Source organism: Henckelia pumila, chromosome 2 (genome assembly GCF_033568475.1).
Source record: "Henckelia pumila isolate YLH828 chromosome 2, ASM3356847v2, whole genome shotgun sequence".
Taxonomy (NCBI): domain Eukaryota; kingdom Viridiplantae; phylum Streptophyta; class Magnoliopsida; order Lamiales; family Gesneriaceae; genus Henckelia; species Henckelia pumila.
Genome location: NC_133121.1, coordinates 143047448 through 143064945, shown reverse-complemented (window position 1 = coordinate 143064945; position 17498 = coordinate 143047448). Strand labels below are relative to the sequence as shown.

Genomic DNA, 17498 nt, shown 5'->3' with positions numbered 1-17498 from the left:
ATGCAAGGATTTAAAAAAAAAAATAGTAATAGTATCGGGTCTTTTCACCCACCACACCAGCTGACAACAACCGCTTTCACTCGTCTCTCTCACCAATTTCAGGTTCTTCTCACTTTCCTTCGGCTAGTAAATTCTCTTTTTATTTTAGTTCATTAATTTTTAAGTGTTGTCTTGGTACAATAACTTCTGAATTTCGGTTATTTTTGTCAATCTAAAACCGAAATGTTCAATTTTTTTTTTTTTGGTTGGAAAATGCCAATTAGACAATGCCTAAAGCTAATGTTGCCCAAAATTTGCGAATTTCTTGATTTTGGAGGGAAAATTAATTTATATGAAAATAAATTAACATAAAAAAAAGACAAATAAACTTTATAAGTTTCATGCATTCCAACAAAACCATTGGATGATTGTGACTCAAGAATGTGTTTTAACAATCTCCTAATCATTGTTTTTAGCAAACATTAAACATTTGGGTGATAGATGGATCAAAATAGCCGAAATTCAAAATTTATTGTACTAAAAATTGAAAAGTTAGTGGACAAAAAAATTTAATAAATTACTAGACAAAAAATATATATATTTCTCTCATTAAAATTTCGTATATAGCGAAATATTTTTATAAAAAACAGATAGATTAGAAAACGTTTAGTGCGATATCAATCATATCCTACTCCAATCATACTGGTTTTATGAATAAGCAATGTTGCCAGTTCATACAACACCAAGTTTCAAATTTTGGAACAACTTGAAAATGGAAGTCTTCCTTAAATTTGTCTCCCAACTTGAAATCAGTTTATAATCTTATTACAATATATTTTGATCATTTAATCATTATCCTATGTGATTATACCATTTTGTTATTTCAACAAAATGCAGATTTGGTGGTCATTGTGCATACCCCCTTCAATGTCTTCGTTAACGAGAGTAGGAACAAACTGCTGTCTGAAACATGAGAGTAAAACAAGAGTAGGGAACAATCATGGGAAGTTCGAAAATATAGCATTCTGAGCCAAGATTTCTATTAATGAAAAGAACAATAAAAAAACAATCAACAGTCTGACAATCAATCAATTTTTCCCACGAGCAAATAACTATGCTAGCATGTAAAAAACAATCTCTTCATTCAACCCATTATCTCTTCCCCTTCCAAAGGGTACTTGATCGGCATTTGACAGCAGAAAACATCTCCACCGATAAACTTTAGGTAGATTGCTTGTACAATTTCTCGACCATCTTCCTATATTCTGAGATTGACAAAGCAACGAAACTCAAATCAGACACATCACACATACGGACATACCCCACACAGCTCTTCAGGGATTTATAAAAATGGAAGCACGTGAATTCGTTACAGATCTCCATTAAAAGGAGTATAGCGTGTGATATTACCATCTTGGTTTTCCCAAAGTGAAGCCGCCACGTTGTTCAGAGGTGAGCTTGTGTTTGGCTCTATAATACCATCAGAAGCAGGAAAATAAGATCAAAAACAATCATAGAAGGAATCCAAAGGGGAAACAGTTCTTGATTCCTAAATTTGAGGTCGATAATGGAAGGAAAATGTATTCACCTCCAAGTAAACTCTGAATTGACAGCAAGATAGTCCTCACATCATAAGCAGACGACCATTTATCCTGTGAATATCAGAGAAGAAATAATCAAATGGCATGAAAAACATCAGGTAATGCATTCAAGAATACAGTAGTAGATGCAATTCATTAGCAACCTGTAATATATCCAGGCATATGTTCCCATGCAAATCGACGTTGGGATGGAAGCAACTGGTCTCAAACTTAACCTTCGGAGGCTTAAAAGGATAATCAGCTGGGAAGGAAAGGGAGAGTTTGTATTCGGTTCCTTCGAAAACCGTATCTTTGCTCCCCGTGATTGTTCCTTTCCAGCAGAATATGTTGTCCTCCTCTGGAAATGCAGATATGCCAGCATCACCACCCATCTAAAAATAATTGCAAGAAAACATGGAAAAAAAATCAGGCCGCCGAAGATATTCATATAAGTTTTACATTTAAGGCCTTCAAATAAATATACTAGGTGGAATTTCATAGTCCTCACCATAAGTGCCATGAGCTCAGATTGTAACCTGTTCATTGAATCAGCAAAAGTTAGACTTTGCCGTAACATCAGAGTACCAAGGGCATTAATAATCACAACATTTTGGGCTCCATTAGAGACCGACAAAATAAATGGAAAAAACCCCCAAATCAATACATGTTCGCTGTTAGAAAAATCCATCAATCACTCGAACAGATCGGGGATTGGCGTGTGTTAGTGTAGATAAAAAAAAAAAAAAAAATCACACGATTTCAATCGACCCCGCCCTCTCAAATCATAAATATCAGGAGGAGGGATCACAGAAACCCTAAAATACAACACGTGAATCATCATAGAATAAGAGTTTACTAGGATCAACAGAAACATCAAGAAAATTAGGGCAAAGGAGAAAAATCCCAGAATTCATCAACTCATGCATACCTTCTCAAAACAGACTGGGTATCCACGGTTTTCGCGGTGGGTACAGGCTGTTTTGACGGCGCCGCCGCCGGAGCATCAGCCGCCGGGGTGTTTGTGTTGGGGTTCCTGTCTTGGCTGTAGGAGTTGCTTACGGCGGACATCTTCAATTCCCGGAAATCGAATTGAAGATTTGAGAAATACAGTAAATCGAAGAAGAATGGACGGATTCTGTTCTTGTTCGGCGGAGAGATATGAAGGAGTGAATAGAATAAGATGTATAAATTAAAAATGGCCTCAGTTTTGGGTTATGAATTCAAATAAAAATATTGACCGTTACAGATACTCCGGAAAAGTCTTGCTGTCTAACGGCTAGATTTGAATAGGCCAATTGGGCGTCCATGGTATCGGGTCTGCAAACCCGAACATATTTGGGTTGAATTCTGGAATAATTTTAAATTAAACTATTTTTTTTTATTTTTTTTGGAACTATGCATATCTTTCACTTTATATATTATCATCGTATTATAAATCATTTACCATATTCTTTCAAAAAAATAAATTATTTACCATCACATCCAATGTATTTGTCGTGCCGAACCTTGTAACAAAAAGAAAAGTCTCAGTTTTTTTATTTAATGTTAATATTTCAATAATTTGGATTTTTAAAAATTATACACATAAATTATTATTAATAATAAAATAAAATATTGCTCAAACTTCTCAACTATATTTTAACCAACAACCCATGTCTCAAGAGTGAATCGAGATTTTGGCAACTACAAATTTCTCAAAAAAATAAATATAAAATTGTTTTTATTGTTCTATTCAGACAGTGTGAATGAAATCTTCTCATCCTTCTTTGGTGAGAGCCAATTTGGAGGTCAGGAATGGGATCGTTAGTTGGTTGCAGAGTTTATTTCCCCCTATCTTGTTTTTTTAACTCACCCGTGAATTATCAAATTCTGCAGTGATCAAAATCAGGAGCTTCAATGAAGTGCACAAGGTGTCAAGGATCTGGCATCAAGGTCACAATTAGGCAGACTTTGGTCTGGAATGATTCAGCAAATGCAGCATCCTTGTAATGAAGGCAAAGGCATTGGAGAGTCTATTGATGATAAAGATCAACGCCCTCAGCGCAAAGGTTGAGAAGGTTGTTTAGGAGAAGGTCTTGGAACTCCATGTTGAAAGTGACATGATCCCTCTGTGTTCTTTAGTATGATTATATTCTATTTGAATTTATAGAATTAACATGTTCTCAAATTTGTGTTTCCTTTGCAGAAGGAGCATCCCAAATTCAAGAGAATGGGCGATGAACTCTGACTGAGGCATTGTGTGGATTACAATTTGTATTAACTCACTTGGACAATAGACAGCTACTTATCAAATCCCCTGGAGCAGTCTTGAAGCCAGGTAACATATTTCGATATACATGTGATTGATGTACTTGATTATTGGTTGATTTTTAATGGGTCTGAGTGATGAAAGTTTTTTTGGGTTGATGGGCTTTGGATCTTAAATATAGTAGTTTATGAGTTTGGCAGTTGTGGTTTCATGCATATTAAAACTTGTGATTGTATGTGAAGAATGAAGGATATTGATGGAACTATAACGCACAATACATCTTCACATCGAATTCTGGCAAATGTTATTGTTGGCCTATGTCATTCTTTTTCGGTTTTTGTCTTTGTGTATTGAATCTATCTTGTTGTTGCGGAGTTTACTTGTTCCTATCTTGTTTTTTAGCTCACCTTTTAATTTTCAAATTCTGCAGTAAAGGATCAAAGTCAGGAGCTTCGGTGAAGGTCTCAATTAAGCAGCTTGGGCCCGGAATAATACAGCAAATGCCGCATCCTTGTTTTCCAGCACCAAGAAGAGGTTGGCAGTGCATAGTGATTTTCAGCAGAAATCTGTATTTAGGAAATGTACTGGATCAGTTCTATTTATCTAACGAATGATTCAGAGTTTACTTGTTCCTATCAGCTCACCTGTGAATTTTCAAATTCTGCAGTAAGCTTCAATGAAGTGCACAGGGTGTCAAGGATCTGGCACGAAGCTTCAATGAAGTGCAAATGGTGTTGATGATTCAGAAATGCAGCATCCTTGTTTTCCAACAGCAAGAAGAATTGGCAGCGCATCATCATTTTCAGCAGAAATCTGTATTAAGATGGATGGCCCCCAGTGCAAAGGTGAGAAGGTTGTTCAGTAGAAGTCTTGGAAGTCCATGTTGAAAGTGACGTGATCCTCTGTGTTCTTTAGTAGGATTATATTCTAGTTGAATTGCACTCTTAAATTTGTGTTTCCTTTGCAGCCTGACACAGTTTTTGTATTCCAGCAGAAAGAGCATCCTAAATTCAAGAGAAAAGGCGACGACCTTCCTGTTGAACATGCACTTTCTCTGACTGAGGTCGTGATACTTCCTGCTTCACGAACAATCAGTGTACTGGTTTATCCGCAATACTCACACGGCTTCTCTTTGTTCATAATATTCTTGCAGGTTCTTACAAGGCCATCAATGATGAAGGAATGCCAATGTATCAAAGGCCATTTGTTAGGGGTGAACTGTACATTCATTGCAACGTTGAGTTCCCAGATGCACTAAATCCAGATCAAATTCAGTCCTGGAGGAATATTTGTTTAGTCCAAAGAGTGCATGTGCTCAGCAGTAAATGATTCATTGAGTTAGAAGTGTTGTTGCCCCTGGTGTTCTGGTTTTGGCTTTTGACACTACAATTGCCCCTTGTGTGGATTTGTATGGAGATCCATGTTTACTTTGTGATTCACATCACTACGTAATTTTCTTGAGTGGACGTCTTCTTTCTTGTTTAATGAAGCTTTACAGGGGTTGTCGTGACCCTTCTTCATCACCATGTTGAATAATGTATTCTACCACATTTAGGTCAATATTTTGGTGTATATATACTACTAAACTTCAGTGCATTTAATTAATGGCAAAATGGAACTAATAAATAAATAAATATTTACCAAAAATCCCTGGAAGTATACTGCCATACAATTGATCCAGATCTTAAATGGTTATTCTTCTAAAGCCATGAAATTAAATATACATCAACCCGTGTATGTCTGTAATACAGATGCGTACATTTATATTTACATATTCTCCTGCTGCTCACTGTGCTCTGCTATCTGTTTGGAGTGATAGTTGGGTGTTGAGACCTTCATTTTGGATGCAGCGGTACTTAACATGTTGAGACCTTCATTTTCGTAAACATATTCCATTTCTCCTTGTGCTTTTGTATTCTTCGATTTTTGACTCTTTTGTTCCATTTCTTTGTGTTTTATTTATGCCTTTTTTATTTTTTTCATTTTGATTTTTGAGGGCCGCTTAGATATAAAAGTATTAGACTGGATTATTATTTATGACATTCTTTAAACCAGTGTTTTATTTATGCCTTTTTTTATTTTGCCACTTTGATTTTTTATGACCGTGGGTTTGGTACAATCTAATGAACGGATAAACCTCTCTTTAAGTCAAGCAAGAGGATATCTTTTGCAATGATTCGTGTCTAAATCCAATCCGGCATTGAACTCGACCCTCTGGGACGGGTCTAGGGGTTCGCCGGACCGGACCCGTCCCGCCAAAAATATAAATATTAATATGTAAATGTAAAATTTATTTGTATATATATTAATAATATATAATTATATTTTTTTATATTAAATAATCAATATTTTATCTATAATTTGAATTTATAATATTTTTGGATTGAAATGATTTTAATATATTATGATATTATTAATATGAAAATATATTATTATAACTTTTCTTTTGTTATTAATTATTAATTAAAAAAATGATATATTTTAACTTGTAAGAATATTTTTTGTCATAAATATTATTAATATAAGTTTAAAAAATAAATTTAATGATGTTTTGTTAAATTTTTAACTTATTTAAATTTTTTATTTAATAAAATTTAAATTATATAAAATTTGGCGAATCCAACGGATCTAACCCAAATTGAATCTGTCGGGTTCATGGGACGGGGTGGGGCGGGTAGGGGCCAAGAGGAGGCGGGGCGAGTCTTGGGATGTTTATCTTTGTATATCGTTGTCTATTCGTCTCCTTCAACTTCATTTACGTAATAGTTCGTGTTCATCGTATTAATGACAACTGAATTAAGTTTTGTCATTAATTTGATTGCTTTCATCTTGTGTTTGTTTTCTTTGTAGTACAAGTATTTGGCGTTTTTTATGCATTATGGATGAAACCGAGACCGATGGTGTATTTGGGATTCAAATTGTTTGGATAGAAATCAGAATTTCCATTTTCCATAGCGTGCATCGTGCTTGGCATGCCCGCAAGTCTCCATCTGCCAGTTTTTTGTGCAATATTCTGGAAATTTTTTTTTTGAAATTTATGGTATTGTATCACAAAATGTAATAAAAACCTTATCCTTAAATTAAACTTTCAACATACTATTGTATCCAAAATTTCTTTTTTTTTTCTTTTAAAGATGAAATATATATATATATGTATGAGTTTCTTTCAAGTGCCTACCTATCATGCCCACCACCATGTCCACCAATGATATGACACTATTCTATTGGACCTACAATTTATCACATCTTTATCATATCCAATAGAATAGTGCCACATCATTGGTGGGCATGGTGGTGGGTATGGTAGGTAGGCACTTGAAAGAAATTCATATATATATATATATATATGTGTGTGAAACTGCACATTAGCATACCATAATCATTAAATATTATTTTTAAACTGAAAAATTTATATCATCTAATCTAATTTAAAAGATAATTATATTCAAACTAAGATTTAATTTGATCGGTATAAATACAGTAGAAGGTTCTTATCTACTTCTAACGATCAATTTTTTTATATTTATATTTTTGGGAAAACGTCAATTTTGGTAATGTATATTTGTCATTTTGTGATTTCGATTCTCTATATTTTCATATTTAAATTTTAGTCAATGTTTTCATAACCGGACCGGTGATCGAACCGATTTACCATAAAAAAACGGTCCAACCGGTCGGACCGTTTTAACCGTTTATATAATATAATATAATTAATAATATATTTTAAATTCTTAAAAACTAAAAGATTTATATAAATAGAAAAAATTATAGATTTATCATAGTTTGAAAACTAAATAACCATATAAATATATTCAAAATATTAATTTTAGTTATATATTTTTTAAAAATAAATTAATTAATTAAAAAATTCTACTATTACTAAAATAATATTTTTAATGAAGTACAAATTCCAAATAATGTTGTATATATATATTGAAATATTAAATTAAGGTTTTAAAATTTAAAATATATTTTTTCAAAAAAAAATAAAAAAAAAATTCGAAAATGCTTACGTGACACTATATACACATCAGCTCCACATCAGCACTACATTTGTGTCACATCGAAAAAATGAATAAAATTGTCAAAAAAAACACACAGAGATCTAAAAATTTAAAGGATCGAAATCGTAAAATAACAAATATACATGACCAAAAATGCAAATATAATTGAAGAAAAATCATTGAGCGCCGCCAAAATTACTTCATCCGGGGAGGGATGTTTATGTACTGATCATGATGGTCAGGCCGCGGATATCAAGATTAATCTACAGGCTTCTCCCATCTGCCCAAGCTCTTGGAGTTGGAGGTCACCAGCAGGGACGCCATAATATGAAGACGCAATCTGCTCCTAAAATCTTGGATTTTGATCTGAATCAGTTGCCCAAGGAAGAAGATCATCATGAAGATCCTTCTGCAAACTGTACTTGAATCTGCAGCTTGTAGGTCTATCAAGTTCATTCAGTGATATGGGTAATTAGTTACCCCTTTTTCTTTTTTTTTTCTTTTTTTTTGCCTTGTGGCTTGAGTTTCGTTTCAAGTCTATGCATATTCATGAACTGGTTTAGGCACTACTCTTTTGCATTTACATTTGTTTAACATTTAGGCAGTGTTTGCATGAGTGTAGTCGATCTTTGGATTGTCGGGGTCCTCACAAGATGTGTGAGATTGATCCATATCAATAAAATGATATAGGTAATACTCCATGAGTTGAAATTCATCTGAGTATGACATCTTTTAATTGTTGTGTTCATGTGTAACTAAGGGAAATTGGACCATAGAAAAAATAATATATGTTCATGTTTCTATAGAATTTAGCGATTTTAGAACATATATATTGTTCCAAATAAATACATTAATTGTAAGATCATTGACATATGATGTTTATGCTTTGTGGCTTGTCGTGTTTTGTACCCCGCATTTGTCAAACAAAGAGTGGAATATCAAGACATCAAATAACTTGTGTATCTGTACACAACAGATTAATTGTTCATAAAATGCATTGCGGATTAAGTTTATATTAACTGTTCTGAAGGATTTGAACGAACTTAAAGAAATCAAGTGAGCTATCAATACCAATTTCATTTCTTGAAGTACTTTTACTTTTGATTTGGCTGAAATTAAAATTTATTAATATTCTTTGTGTCAAACCATTTTTGAAAGATTTTCAATTCGTTCTACTTATTTTAATTGTGTTGTAGGATAACATTTTTTCCAAAAAATAAAAAATTTCTTAAAAATACACTTTTTGGTTACGACTTACGAGAGGCATTTTTTTTTTTTTAAAAAATAATTTAGAAGCTATAATTTTTTGGGCTTTTTGACTCTACTTCTACATCTATTTAACAATAAAAATATTATATCGAATATTTATAGACATGTAGTAGAAAATATAAAAACTTAATTGTATAAAATAATGGGACGAAACATTCCCAAATAGGCACACAAGGAATGTAATTGAATATATAATACCCAATTTTATTTAAATCTAGCCCCTAGCCCAAGTACCAATCAGAAAACATATCTAAGAAAATATATCTAAGAGTCCATTTGGATTTCGTAAATACCTTTTTAAAAAATATTTTTTTAAGCTATAATTTTTTGCTTTAAAAAAAGCTATTTTTTACTTAAAAATATACTTTTTTAAACACTTATTTGATCATCTAAACACCTTATTAATTGAAAAAGCAATTTTTTTAAAAAAAATATTTTTTTAGCCTAGCTTTTATACCAAACGTGCCTAACTCTAAATGTGTAAATAGATGCACCCACAGTCCACACGCCCAATATTTTACCTATCCATATTTTAGTAAAAGTAAAAATAATAGAACCCATTAGAGATGGAACATTAGCATTACAACAAAGAAAGGATAAATTTCAAATATATTTATTTAATCTCTCGATAAATTTCATTCGACAGCTTTTTTATTTATTTATTTTCATTACCCCTATCTCCTTTCTTTTTTTTTCTTTTTTTTCTTTTTTTTTTTTTTTTTTTTTGCCTTTTGGAAAAAAAAAATCTCCATCCTCTCAATATATACAAGTTAGAAGCCCGATTGACTAAAGAAAAAGTCTCAACTAGCGACCAGCCAAGTTAAAAAAGAAAGCACGAGCGAGACCTCGGAACCTCTCACCCGTCAAAGGTCGTATCCGGTTTGAAGAGGACGACACGAGCGCGGTCGACGGATTATGTACATAAATCATACTCAACTTTGTGTCAGCATTCTCTTCCCAAAAATTGAGATTTTGCCAGTTGATTGCCACTGCAACATCACAGCACCTGTGCTGGTAGAATATCAGCAGCTCTCAAGGACAGCACTCTGATCTTCGGGTCGGGGGAAGTCATCTAGAGTGCGATACTCATCTCTGAGCAGTCTCTCCAATTCTGGATGTTTCTTCAGTGGTTCTGTCTGGCCATGGTCCTTCCGAAAATGGTGAAACTCCCTGTCAAGAACGAGCAACCTGGTGTAAGTGTAACAGAAGGTGTGAAACATGGGAGGAAAATCAAATGTCATGCATCATGCATATAGTTCACGGCATATGAGAAAATCATGCTGTTCAGAGCAGTAAGTGGTGTTATTTTATCCAGATTAACCATGGATATGCATGTAATCTTCATCCCAAAACCTCTCCATAACACAACCCCGGAATGCTAATGAGTAATTTAGCCTATCAAATAGAAAACAGCTCTGACACGGACATCTTCCCTCAAACAGGGAGACAAGACAAGACGTATCGAAATAGACATGACTAAAAATGATCGTCGAGTTATTTGGTACAGACAGTAATTATGCGAATAGACCCTAAGTTCAGTGAATAACTCATTAGATCCATTCCTAATTCATATTCCACCATAACAATGGCATCTGTTCCCTTTCTCGTTCCATTGAAGTAGCTTATCCGCACTTGCTTTGCAATTCTATGCACTATAACTTGACAAATGTTAATATATTTTAGTGATATGCATAGTAAAACACGACCTCTCAAGTCTAATGTATCGCACTTCTAACATTTTGCGCAAGTGAAAATACAAAGAGTCATAGAACTCTAAAATTACCAATATTTTTGAAAGCCATAAAGGTTCCCTTTTTTATAGAAGTCAAATGTCAGCTGCTCAAAACTCTCGTACAGGTGCTCTCTGAATACGTTTTTCAAACCATAACTGAAACAACAAATAGCTGCACGCCATGAGAATCTAGCAAAGCAAGGCAGGAGAATAAGACAAAATTCAACTAATGTGGACGAGAAGTAAACTAAGAAAGATACGAGCCGTACCTATAAAACCTAAAAAGGCACTCGATTCCATAATTACAACCTGCAGCAGCATCTTCTAGAGCTATAGTCCGGAACTCGTTATACATGGAAGGAATAAATCTATCCCTCAAGAAATAAGACCAAAACCTGTACAGCGTATTCATTTTCTGCAAGTAACAAGAGGCTTTAGTAGATAACATCACATACAAAATAGATTAGTAATGCCTATTGCCAGCAACAGAATTCCCAGCTCTTCCTGCATAAAATTATTATTATTTCTAAAACTATGAACGGGCTAATGAGATAATGTTGGATAATATTCATCACTTGCATCTGGAAAAACCAAGTTTAACCACCATAAGAGCAGATAGGTCATAGGCAGATGAACGTCTATGGGTGTACATATTACTCAGGGGAACAATAATCTTGCACTCACATGGCCACCATGCTTATCCATACACCCAATTAGACCTATTTTTCCATAAGAACTTGAACAAAATCATCTCCAAACAAATGTCGAATAAGCTTCTCTCTTAAAATTTTGAACAATACCTCACTGCAGCCAATCCCAAGATTCTTTCGTTCACCAAGGCAGCACTGGTGATACTCCTTGTAGCTGAGACAAAAATTAGTGACCCCAGTTAAAAAATACTCATTGCAAAAAAAAGCCCAAATCATCAAGGAAATGTCAAAGCAAGTATATTACTATGAATATGTCCTATATCCAGATGTGCACAATTGTATGAATATCCTAATAATATATCTCCTTACATCTGCTGTTTGAAATGATTTTCCTCCAGAAGCCTATAATTTGGATGCCGAAATGGTGGAAATGACTTTGGCACATACCCAACCGGTGGACTCGTGCCTGAGAGCTTTTTGCAAGGTGAAGCACACAACTTTGAATCCCTCAACCTGCAAATATTCAAATCGCATTTTATTGGACCAGAGTATGTTCAGCAATAAACTCTGAAAGCAATTCAGATATTTCCTATATCATTTGACAGAAAAAGGCTTGATCAAAAGTTTGAGGAAGCATGAGACAACAACTGCAGTGCTCACCCATTAGTATCTGGAGGTGGACAGAAGTAAAAACCAATCGAATTACTTGGTGGACTCTCAGACACGATGCCAAGAGAGTTTTGATCACTTCCCTGAGATCTAAAATTCCCAGGAAAAAGTCGCTGCTTTTGCAAGGAATGCGGCTTGAAGCAGTCTTCATTTTGCTTCCATTGAGAATTAAAATTTACAAGGCAGGGGCATTCACAATCGATTTCCCTGGTCGAACAATCAGGAGCTTTTGAATTCAAAGGAAAATCATTCCGGGGATATATTGAGTTCTCGTCACAGGTCTCGTTGCAAGTCTTGGAATCCCAATGAGGAGAAAGTTTTGAGTTGATCTCCTGCATTACGCAAGATAACTAAAACAATTGATTTAACAGGGAGTACAAAAGCAACAAAAATTTCAAAAATAATATATCAACCTGCTCATAAAAATAGAGGGAATCGTTTATGGCAGAAGCAAGCTCACTGGACATGGTTTTTGATTCTTCACCAGGTACTTCACTCGTCCGATTATTCTGCTGCATAGCCTAGTTATTAATTATTATTTCAACAATTTAACTTTCTATATCTTTTATTCAAATTTTCAGAGAAAAAATTCTACATGTAAATATTTTTTTTAAAAAAATTATAGCCTACGATAGCAGTAAAAACTACAAACGCCCTATACAAGCTGAAAAATTAAAAAATGAGGACAGTATATTCGAACAATGCTCTTTCATGTTAAAAGTTTGTTAAATGATACTGAAAGATAATCCTTTGGCCTCACCTGAGTGACAATTACAAGTCTCTCAATGACTTGGTCATTGAAATCATTGTCATCTTCACTCCTGTAACGAATGACCAGAGATGTGTGTAAGTAAAAAGTGCCTTGAACGTGCAACAAAAATCACACGAGACGGGAAATATGAATCAATCAATCAACATTGTGTATAAAGACAGCATACATGCTAAAGACAAAAATACTAGAATTTTCAACTGAGCATGTACTTTAAAGTAACAACTTAACTTGTGAGAGGGTGTTTCATGTGTTTCTAGTGCTGTCGTAGGTGGCATCTCACGTATATAAGATAGTATATCAAGGATGAACCTAACTAAAATGTCATTTACACGAGTACTGCATCATGTGTTCCTTGCAAAAACTGCAATTTTTGGTTCAAACACTTTTGAACAAATATCATGGAATTGGGTCGTTGAATGAATCCAAAACTCTAAATAAGGACAGACATTAAAAATAACCGCGACCACAAAAATAATATAGCAAACACACACTTAACAAATGCAAATAACAGTAAATCAAGAATAGAACACCTTCCCAGAGTTAAATTATGGCAATCCCTAGCCATTTTCAGCTCCAGTTCCAGAGCTTTATCTAATATAAGTGTGCTGGAAAAATCATTTGCTGAGCCATCTATATCATCCACATCCTGATTCATAAGCACCGGGATCTCTTTTTTTGGGTCATTATTATTTTCAGTGCAACTGTTCTTGTTATCAGGATTCAAATCCAATGCCATCCTTAAATTACTATTTCCTGAAGTAATATTTAGTGTTTCACCACTGACAAAAGGTTTATCCCCATGTTGTCTTGCATCTGCAACGACAGATTCTTTTTTAGAATCTGCGCTGATGGATAGGTAATCCCCAGAGCTTTTATTTGGTGCATGAAACTCTTCTGTTTCTTCAAAGCTGTCTGTTTTACTATCATTGAGGTCATCATTCTTTGATGCAGTCGAGACAGGAGGTGAAGATTTGCTAATAGCAGTAGAAGGAGCCCACTTAGACCATGTGTTCTGTCTCCTTATCTTTTCACCCTGTATACAATGAAGTTGAAAGATCAAGGAAATATTGTTTGGACAAGAAACAGCAATAGAAATTCCAATATTATAATCAAGGATAATCTGAGAACTAAAGATGTTCAAAAGAGGTAAAATATCAACCTGCACTTCAATGGTTTCTGAAGACAGCAACGCATCAAGGATAAATGGTATCTCTGCATTCATTATCTTAATCTGAAATTCAAAATTTGAGGAAAAAAATTGGTAGAATAATTAACATATCAACAATTTAAATTTTGACAAAGTAACTCAAGAAAATAGGACAGAAAAATTTACTAACACCATCATGCACCATGCAAATCTGTTAAAAAGAAAGAGAATATAAACGATCTGGGCTTTCCGCCAAGGAATATGATTTTGTAAACAATTTCTCAGTCTCCATGAGGGAAAAGAAAGGGAAGTCAAAATTTGACAAATGTTCAGGTAAAGTTGGTCATAAAAAAAACAAAAAGAAAAAATTACCCTCGGAAACTCTGCAATAGTTGATATTGGGACCCAACCTTCTCCATCCATCAAGGAAATCAAGTAGTGATCACTCTGTAGATTCTTGTCACTGCCAAACATAAATATCAATGCTTAGATGCCATATGTTGTTTATATAATAATGTTTCTGTGTTAGCTGTATCCTACTCGAGAAGGATCTTTGAAACATCAACATATCCCAGCTGTCAACTATTTACTCGAAATATAAAATTGTTTAAGGAATCACTAATCATGGCAGCTCCAAAGAAACAAGCATGTATCCATTTTACAGTTAAGCCCATCACAATGAAAAATCATTATTCTGCAAGGTTGCAAAAACTTATCATTCTGCTAAAACAGATGCACTTTCACTAGCCTAGAAAATAAAATGGGGTAAAAACTTATCCATAAGAACCAGATTAACGTTGCATTTTATCGATATGAAATTTAATATAGTAGCTGACGCCTTCAGTCTGGGATTGAAGTTCATAGTAAATATCAATCTCATAGCGCTACAGGAGCAGAGGAGCATGACTCGTTTTTCTTTCTTATTTCAAAGAAAGTTTAGATACCGCCACCGAGATCCTCCAAGACAACTCACCTGAAATAATATTCAATTTGTGTGACAATGCGGGCTCTCGAGGACATTGTTGGTGTGGGTGGCATGGGAACACCAGGTTTCACAGGATATGGAACCAAATGCGGTTGATAAGGTATTCTAACATAGCCTGGAGGAGGAGCAGTAGGAAAAAAACTAATAAAACCAGGGCGACCTGTATCATTGATGAATTCGTTAGGTAATGTGCATGCAAATAATCTTAAGAATAAGAAGAAATAAAATGAAATCTGGGTGAGTGATCAACCATAGCGTGAGGTCTATTCACATTCACTTGCACAGTGCCTTGCACAGAAATTCGAATACCTGCGAGATATGGTCCGTCGACAAGGCCTGAAGGACCAAAAAATGGAGGACTAACGAAAGGTCTCGGCCCCATATTCTGTTGCAAGTGAGTGTCATAATAAGCAACTGGCCTCTGATTATTCCAGGAAGGATTCATTTGGCCACCTCTATTTTTTACCCCGGGGCTTCTTCGAACAGAATTGGAATAATTGGCACTAGAATCTATGTGCGGCGAAGGATAAAATACACCATTTACTGGTGGAACAAACTCTTGGGCTGGAGCATCACTGCCAGACTTTAAAACTTGAGTATCAGCTCCGGGAAAAGAACCATGGGAAACCGGATGAGCATATCCACAGCCGGAAATGGGTGGCATAGGAAGCATGGCATTAAAAACTGGTGGAACAGTTGGATGGTAATAGATGGGTTTGGGTGCTGGTGTCCGTATAGGAATCGGAGGTGCACCACTTGAGCCCAGTTTGGGGCCAGTTTTATTATGATAGATACCATGCGGCTTGCGAGGATATTTAAAATTACCTCGCCCATTTGTCTTCAGTTGGTCAACTTTAGCCTGCAGGATCAGATGAAATTTTCTTGTAAGTACAAACTACAGATACATCATGCATTTGCAAAGCATTACATTTGTTTATGAACAGAGAATTTGCAGTCACCCTCCATCTGATGTAAAAGAGCTATACCACCTTTCCAAATGGTAATATAATTTTTTTAAGTTCGGGAAGCAGTTACAAGTTATATGACAGATAAAGACTTGATAACTCCAGAAACTAAAATGTGTCTGCATGTGGTCAAACATGGAAAGCTCATAGATATGTCTATTAGGCATGTCAAAGCAAGCACAGAGACCATGCTTAAGGTTTTTGATGGTCGGTCCACCTTATCAATTAACTAGGCGATAATGTTGCTGTGATTACAGCATTGGGTCCATAAAACTGTGGAGACAATACCCATTCACAACAAAAATGCACAGCAAATTGCTCTTTTGAAAAAAGAATGTAACAATTAAAATATGCATACATATAACAAAAGCTATGACAAAAAAATCCTCCGTTGACATCAAAAGGCTAACCCTTTACTTCATAACTCAGACAAAAAAAATCCTCCGTTGACATCAAAAGACTAACCCTTTACTTCATAACTCTTCTCTAATTGATTGAAGAAATTCAGTTCTTGATCAAGTATGCATTAAAAACGACAATCAAAAGTAATCAAACAATGAACAAAATTGATTAACAAACCCAACAACGCAGGGAAGCAATCACCTGAGTAGCATCAAAACCATCACCCACAGCTTGCTGCGGCGGAGGAGATTGAACGGAGTCGGAACACATATTAGCAGTGATCTTTGGGCGCTGCTTGGCTTCGGAAAGTGCTGGCCAGGAGTCCGTATCGGCGTCCTTGACAGGAGAGGCGGTGGTGTAAGTCTTCCACGGTGACTCAGGCGGGACATCAACGGCATCAGTCTGACGGTGGTGCTGATCAACATCACCTCCATTGCCACCCATCCCCATCGCAATGAATAGCACAAAAGAGTGTGAAAAATGTGACGAAGTGTGTGTTGGGGTGATGGGGAGACTAGGGTTTTTAAGAATTTCCGACCCGAGTTCACAGTTTGACCGCGAGAGGGAAACAGTTGCGTGCGCTAGAGGGACACTATTTATACTGCTTCCCCAAATTGTATCGTACAATAGTGACACAAAACATTCATATATTACTTTAGTATTATATTATATTAGTGTTCATTGCACGCGATGCGTGCATATATATAAAATTTTTTTATACTAATTGATTTTCATTTATTTTTAGAAGTCACATGATGAATTAAATATTTAAAATTTTAAAAGTGATAAAAATCTAATCTAAATATTTAAACATACAAATAAAGATAGAGAATGTCATGTTGGTAAATAAGATAAAATCTAATGGCAAAAAAATAGGAGATCATATAAAATGACTAATTTGTCTAATATTTTTGATTTTGTTTGAAATTAAATTAAAATATAATCGTAATTTAATCTCAAGTTTCACCAATTAATTTAAAGTTAGTTAATTAATGGCTCTTTACTATAATAATATAGTAAGATATAGGTATATATATTGGATTTTTAATTAGTATTCTTATAATCTTCTTCCTTTCGGATACTAAAAATAAAATAA

At 34.7% G+C, this 17498-nt stretch overlaps 3 protein-coding genes across 10 annotated transcripts; 1 reads left to right on the top strand and 2 right to left on the bottom strand.

Annotated features, from left to right (window-relative positions):
- Nucleotides 1-1019: 1019 nt before the first annotated feature.
- LOC140884202 (ubiquitin-conjugating enzyme E2 19-like) lies at nucleotides 1020-2717 on the bottom strand. The gene is made up of 6 exons (XM_073290882.1): nucleotides 2488-2717; nucleotides 2068-2095; nucleotides 1724-1951; nucleotides 1568-1631; nucleotides 1390-1449; nucleotides 1020-1244 (listed from the first exon to the last, which is right to left on the bottom strand). The coding sequence occupies exons 1-6, from the start codon at nucleotides 2625-2627 to the stop codon at nucleotides 1201-1203; spliced, it is 564 nt and encodes a 187-aa protein (XP_073146983.1). The 5' UTR covers nucleotides 2628-2717; the 3' UTR covers nucleotides 1020-1200.
- A 592-nt stretch (nucleotides 2718-3309) lies between these two features.
- Nucleotides 3310-5325, top strand: LOC140885128 (uncharacterized). 2 transcript variants are annotated; one of them, XM_073292062.1, is made up of 6 exons: nucleotides 3310-3346; nucleotides 3448-3653; nucleotides 3745-3876; nucleotides 4238-4388; nucleotides 4475-4652; nucleotides 4775-5325. In XM_073292062.1, the coding sequence occupies exons 5-6, from the start codon at nucleotides 4536-4538 to the stop codon at nucleotides 5063-5065; spliced, it is 408 nt and encodes a 135-aa protein (XP_073148163.1). In that variant the 5' UTR covers nucleotides 3310-3346; nucleotides 3448-3653; nucleotides 3745-3876; nucleotides 4238-4388; nucleotides 4475-4535; the 3' UTR covers nucleotides 5066-5325. The 2 variants fall into 2 exon arrangements, 1 of the variants encoding a protein (XP_073148163.1); XR_012150814.1 differs by lacking the exon at nucleotides 3310-3346 and having other exon boundaries at nucleotides 3620-3876; nucleotides 4475-4829; nucleotides 4961-5325.
- Nucleotides 5326-9687: 4362 nt separating this feature from the next.
- Nucleotides 9688-16995, bottom strand: LOC140881462 (la-related protein 1A-like). Of its 7 annotated transcripts, none has more exons than XM_073286793.1 (14): nucleotides 16604-16995; nucleotides 15345-15894; nucleotides 15024-15195; nucleotides 14423-14513; nucleotides 14063-14134; nucleotides 13434-13936; nucleotides 12892-12952; nucleotides 12545-12652; nucleotides 12123-12463; nucleotides 11832-11975; nucleotides 11613-11676; nucleotides 11082-11227; nucleotides 10864-11001; nucleotides 9688-10250 (listed from the first exon to the last, which is right to left on the bottom strand). In XM_073286793.1, exons 1-14 carry the CDS (start codon nucleotides 16850-16852, stop codon nucleotides 10103-10105), a joined length of 2787 nt encoding a protein of 928 aa, XP_073142894.1. In that variant the 5' UTR covers nucleotides 16853-16995; the 3' UTR covers nucleotides 9688-10102. The 7 variants fall into 7 exon arrangements, with proteins under 7 accessions (XP_073142894.1, XP_073142898.1, XP_073142896.1 ...); XM_073286797.1 differs by having other exon boundaries at nucleotides 10864-10968; XM_073286795.1 differs by having other exon boundaries at nucleotides 12545-12643.
- Nucleotides 16996-17498: the final 503 nt, after the last annotated feature.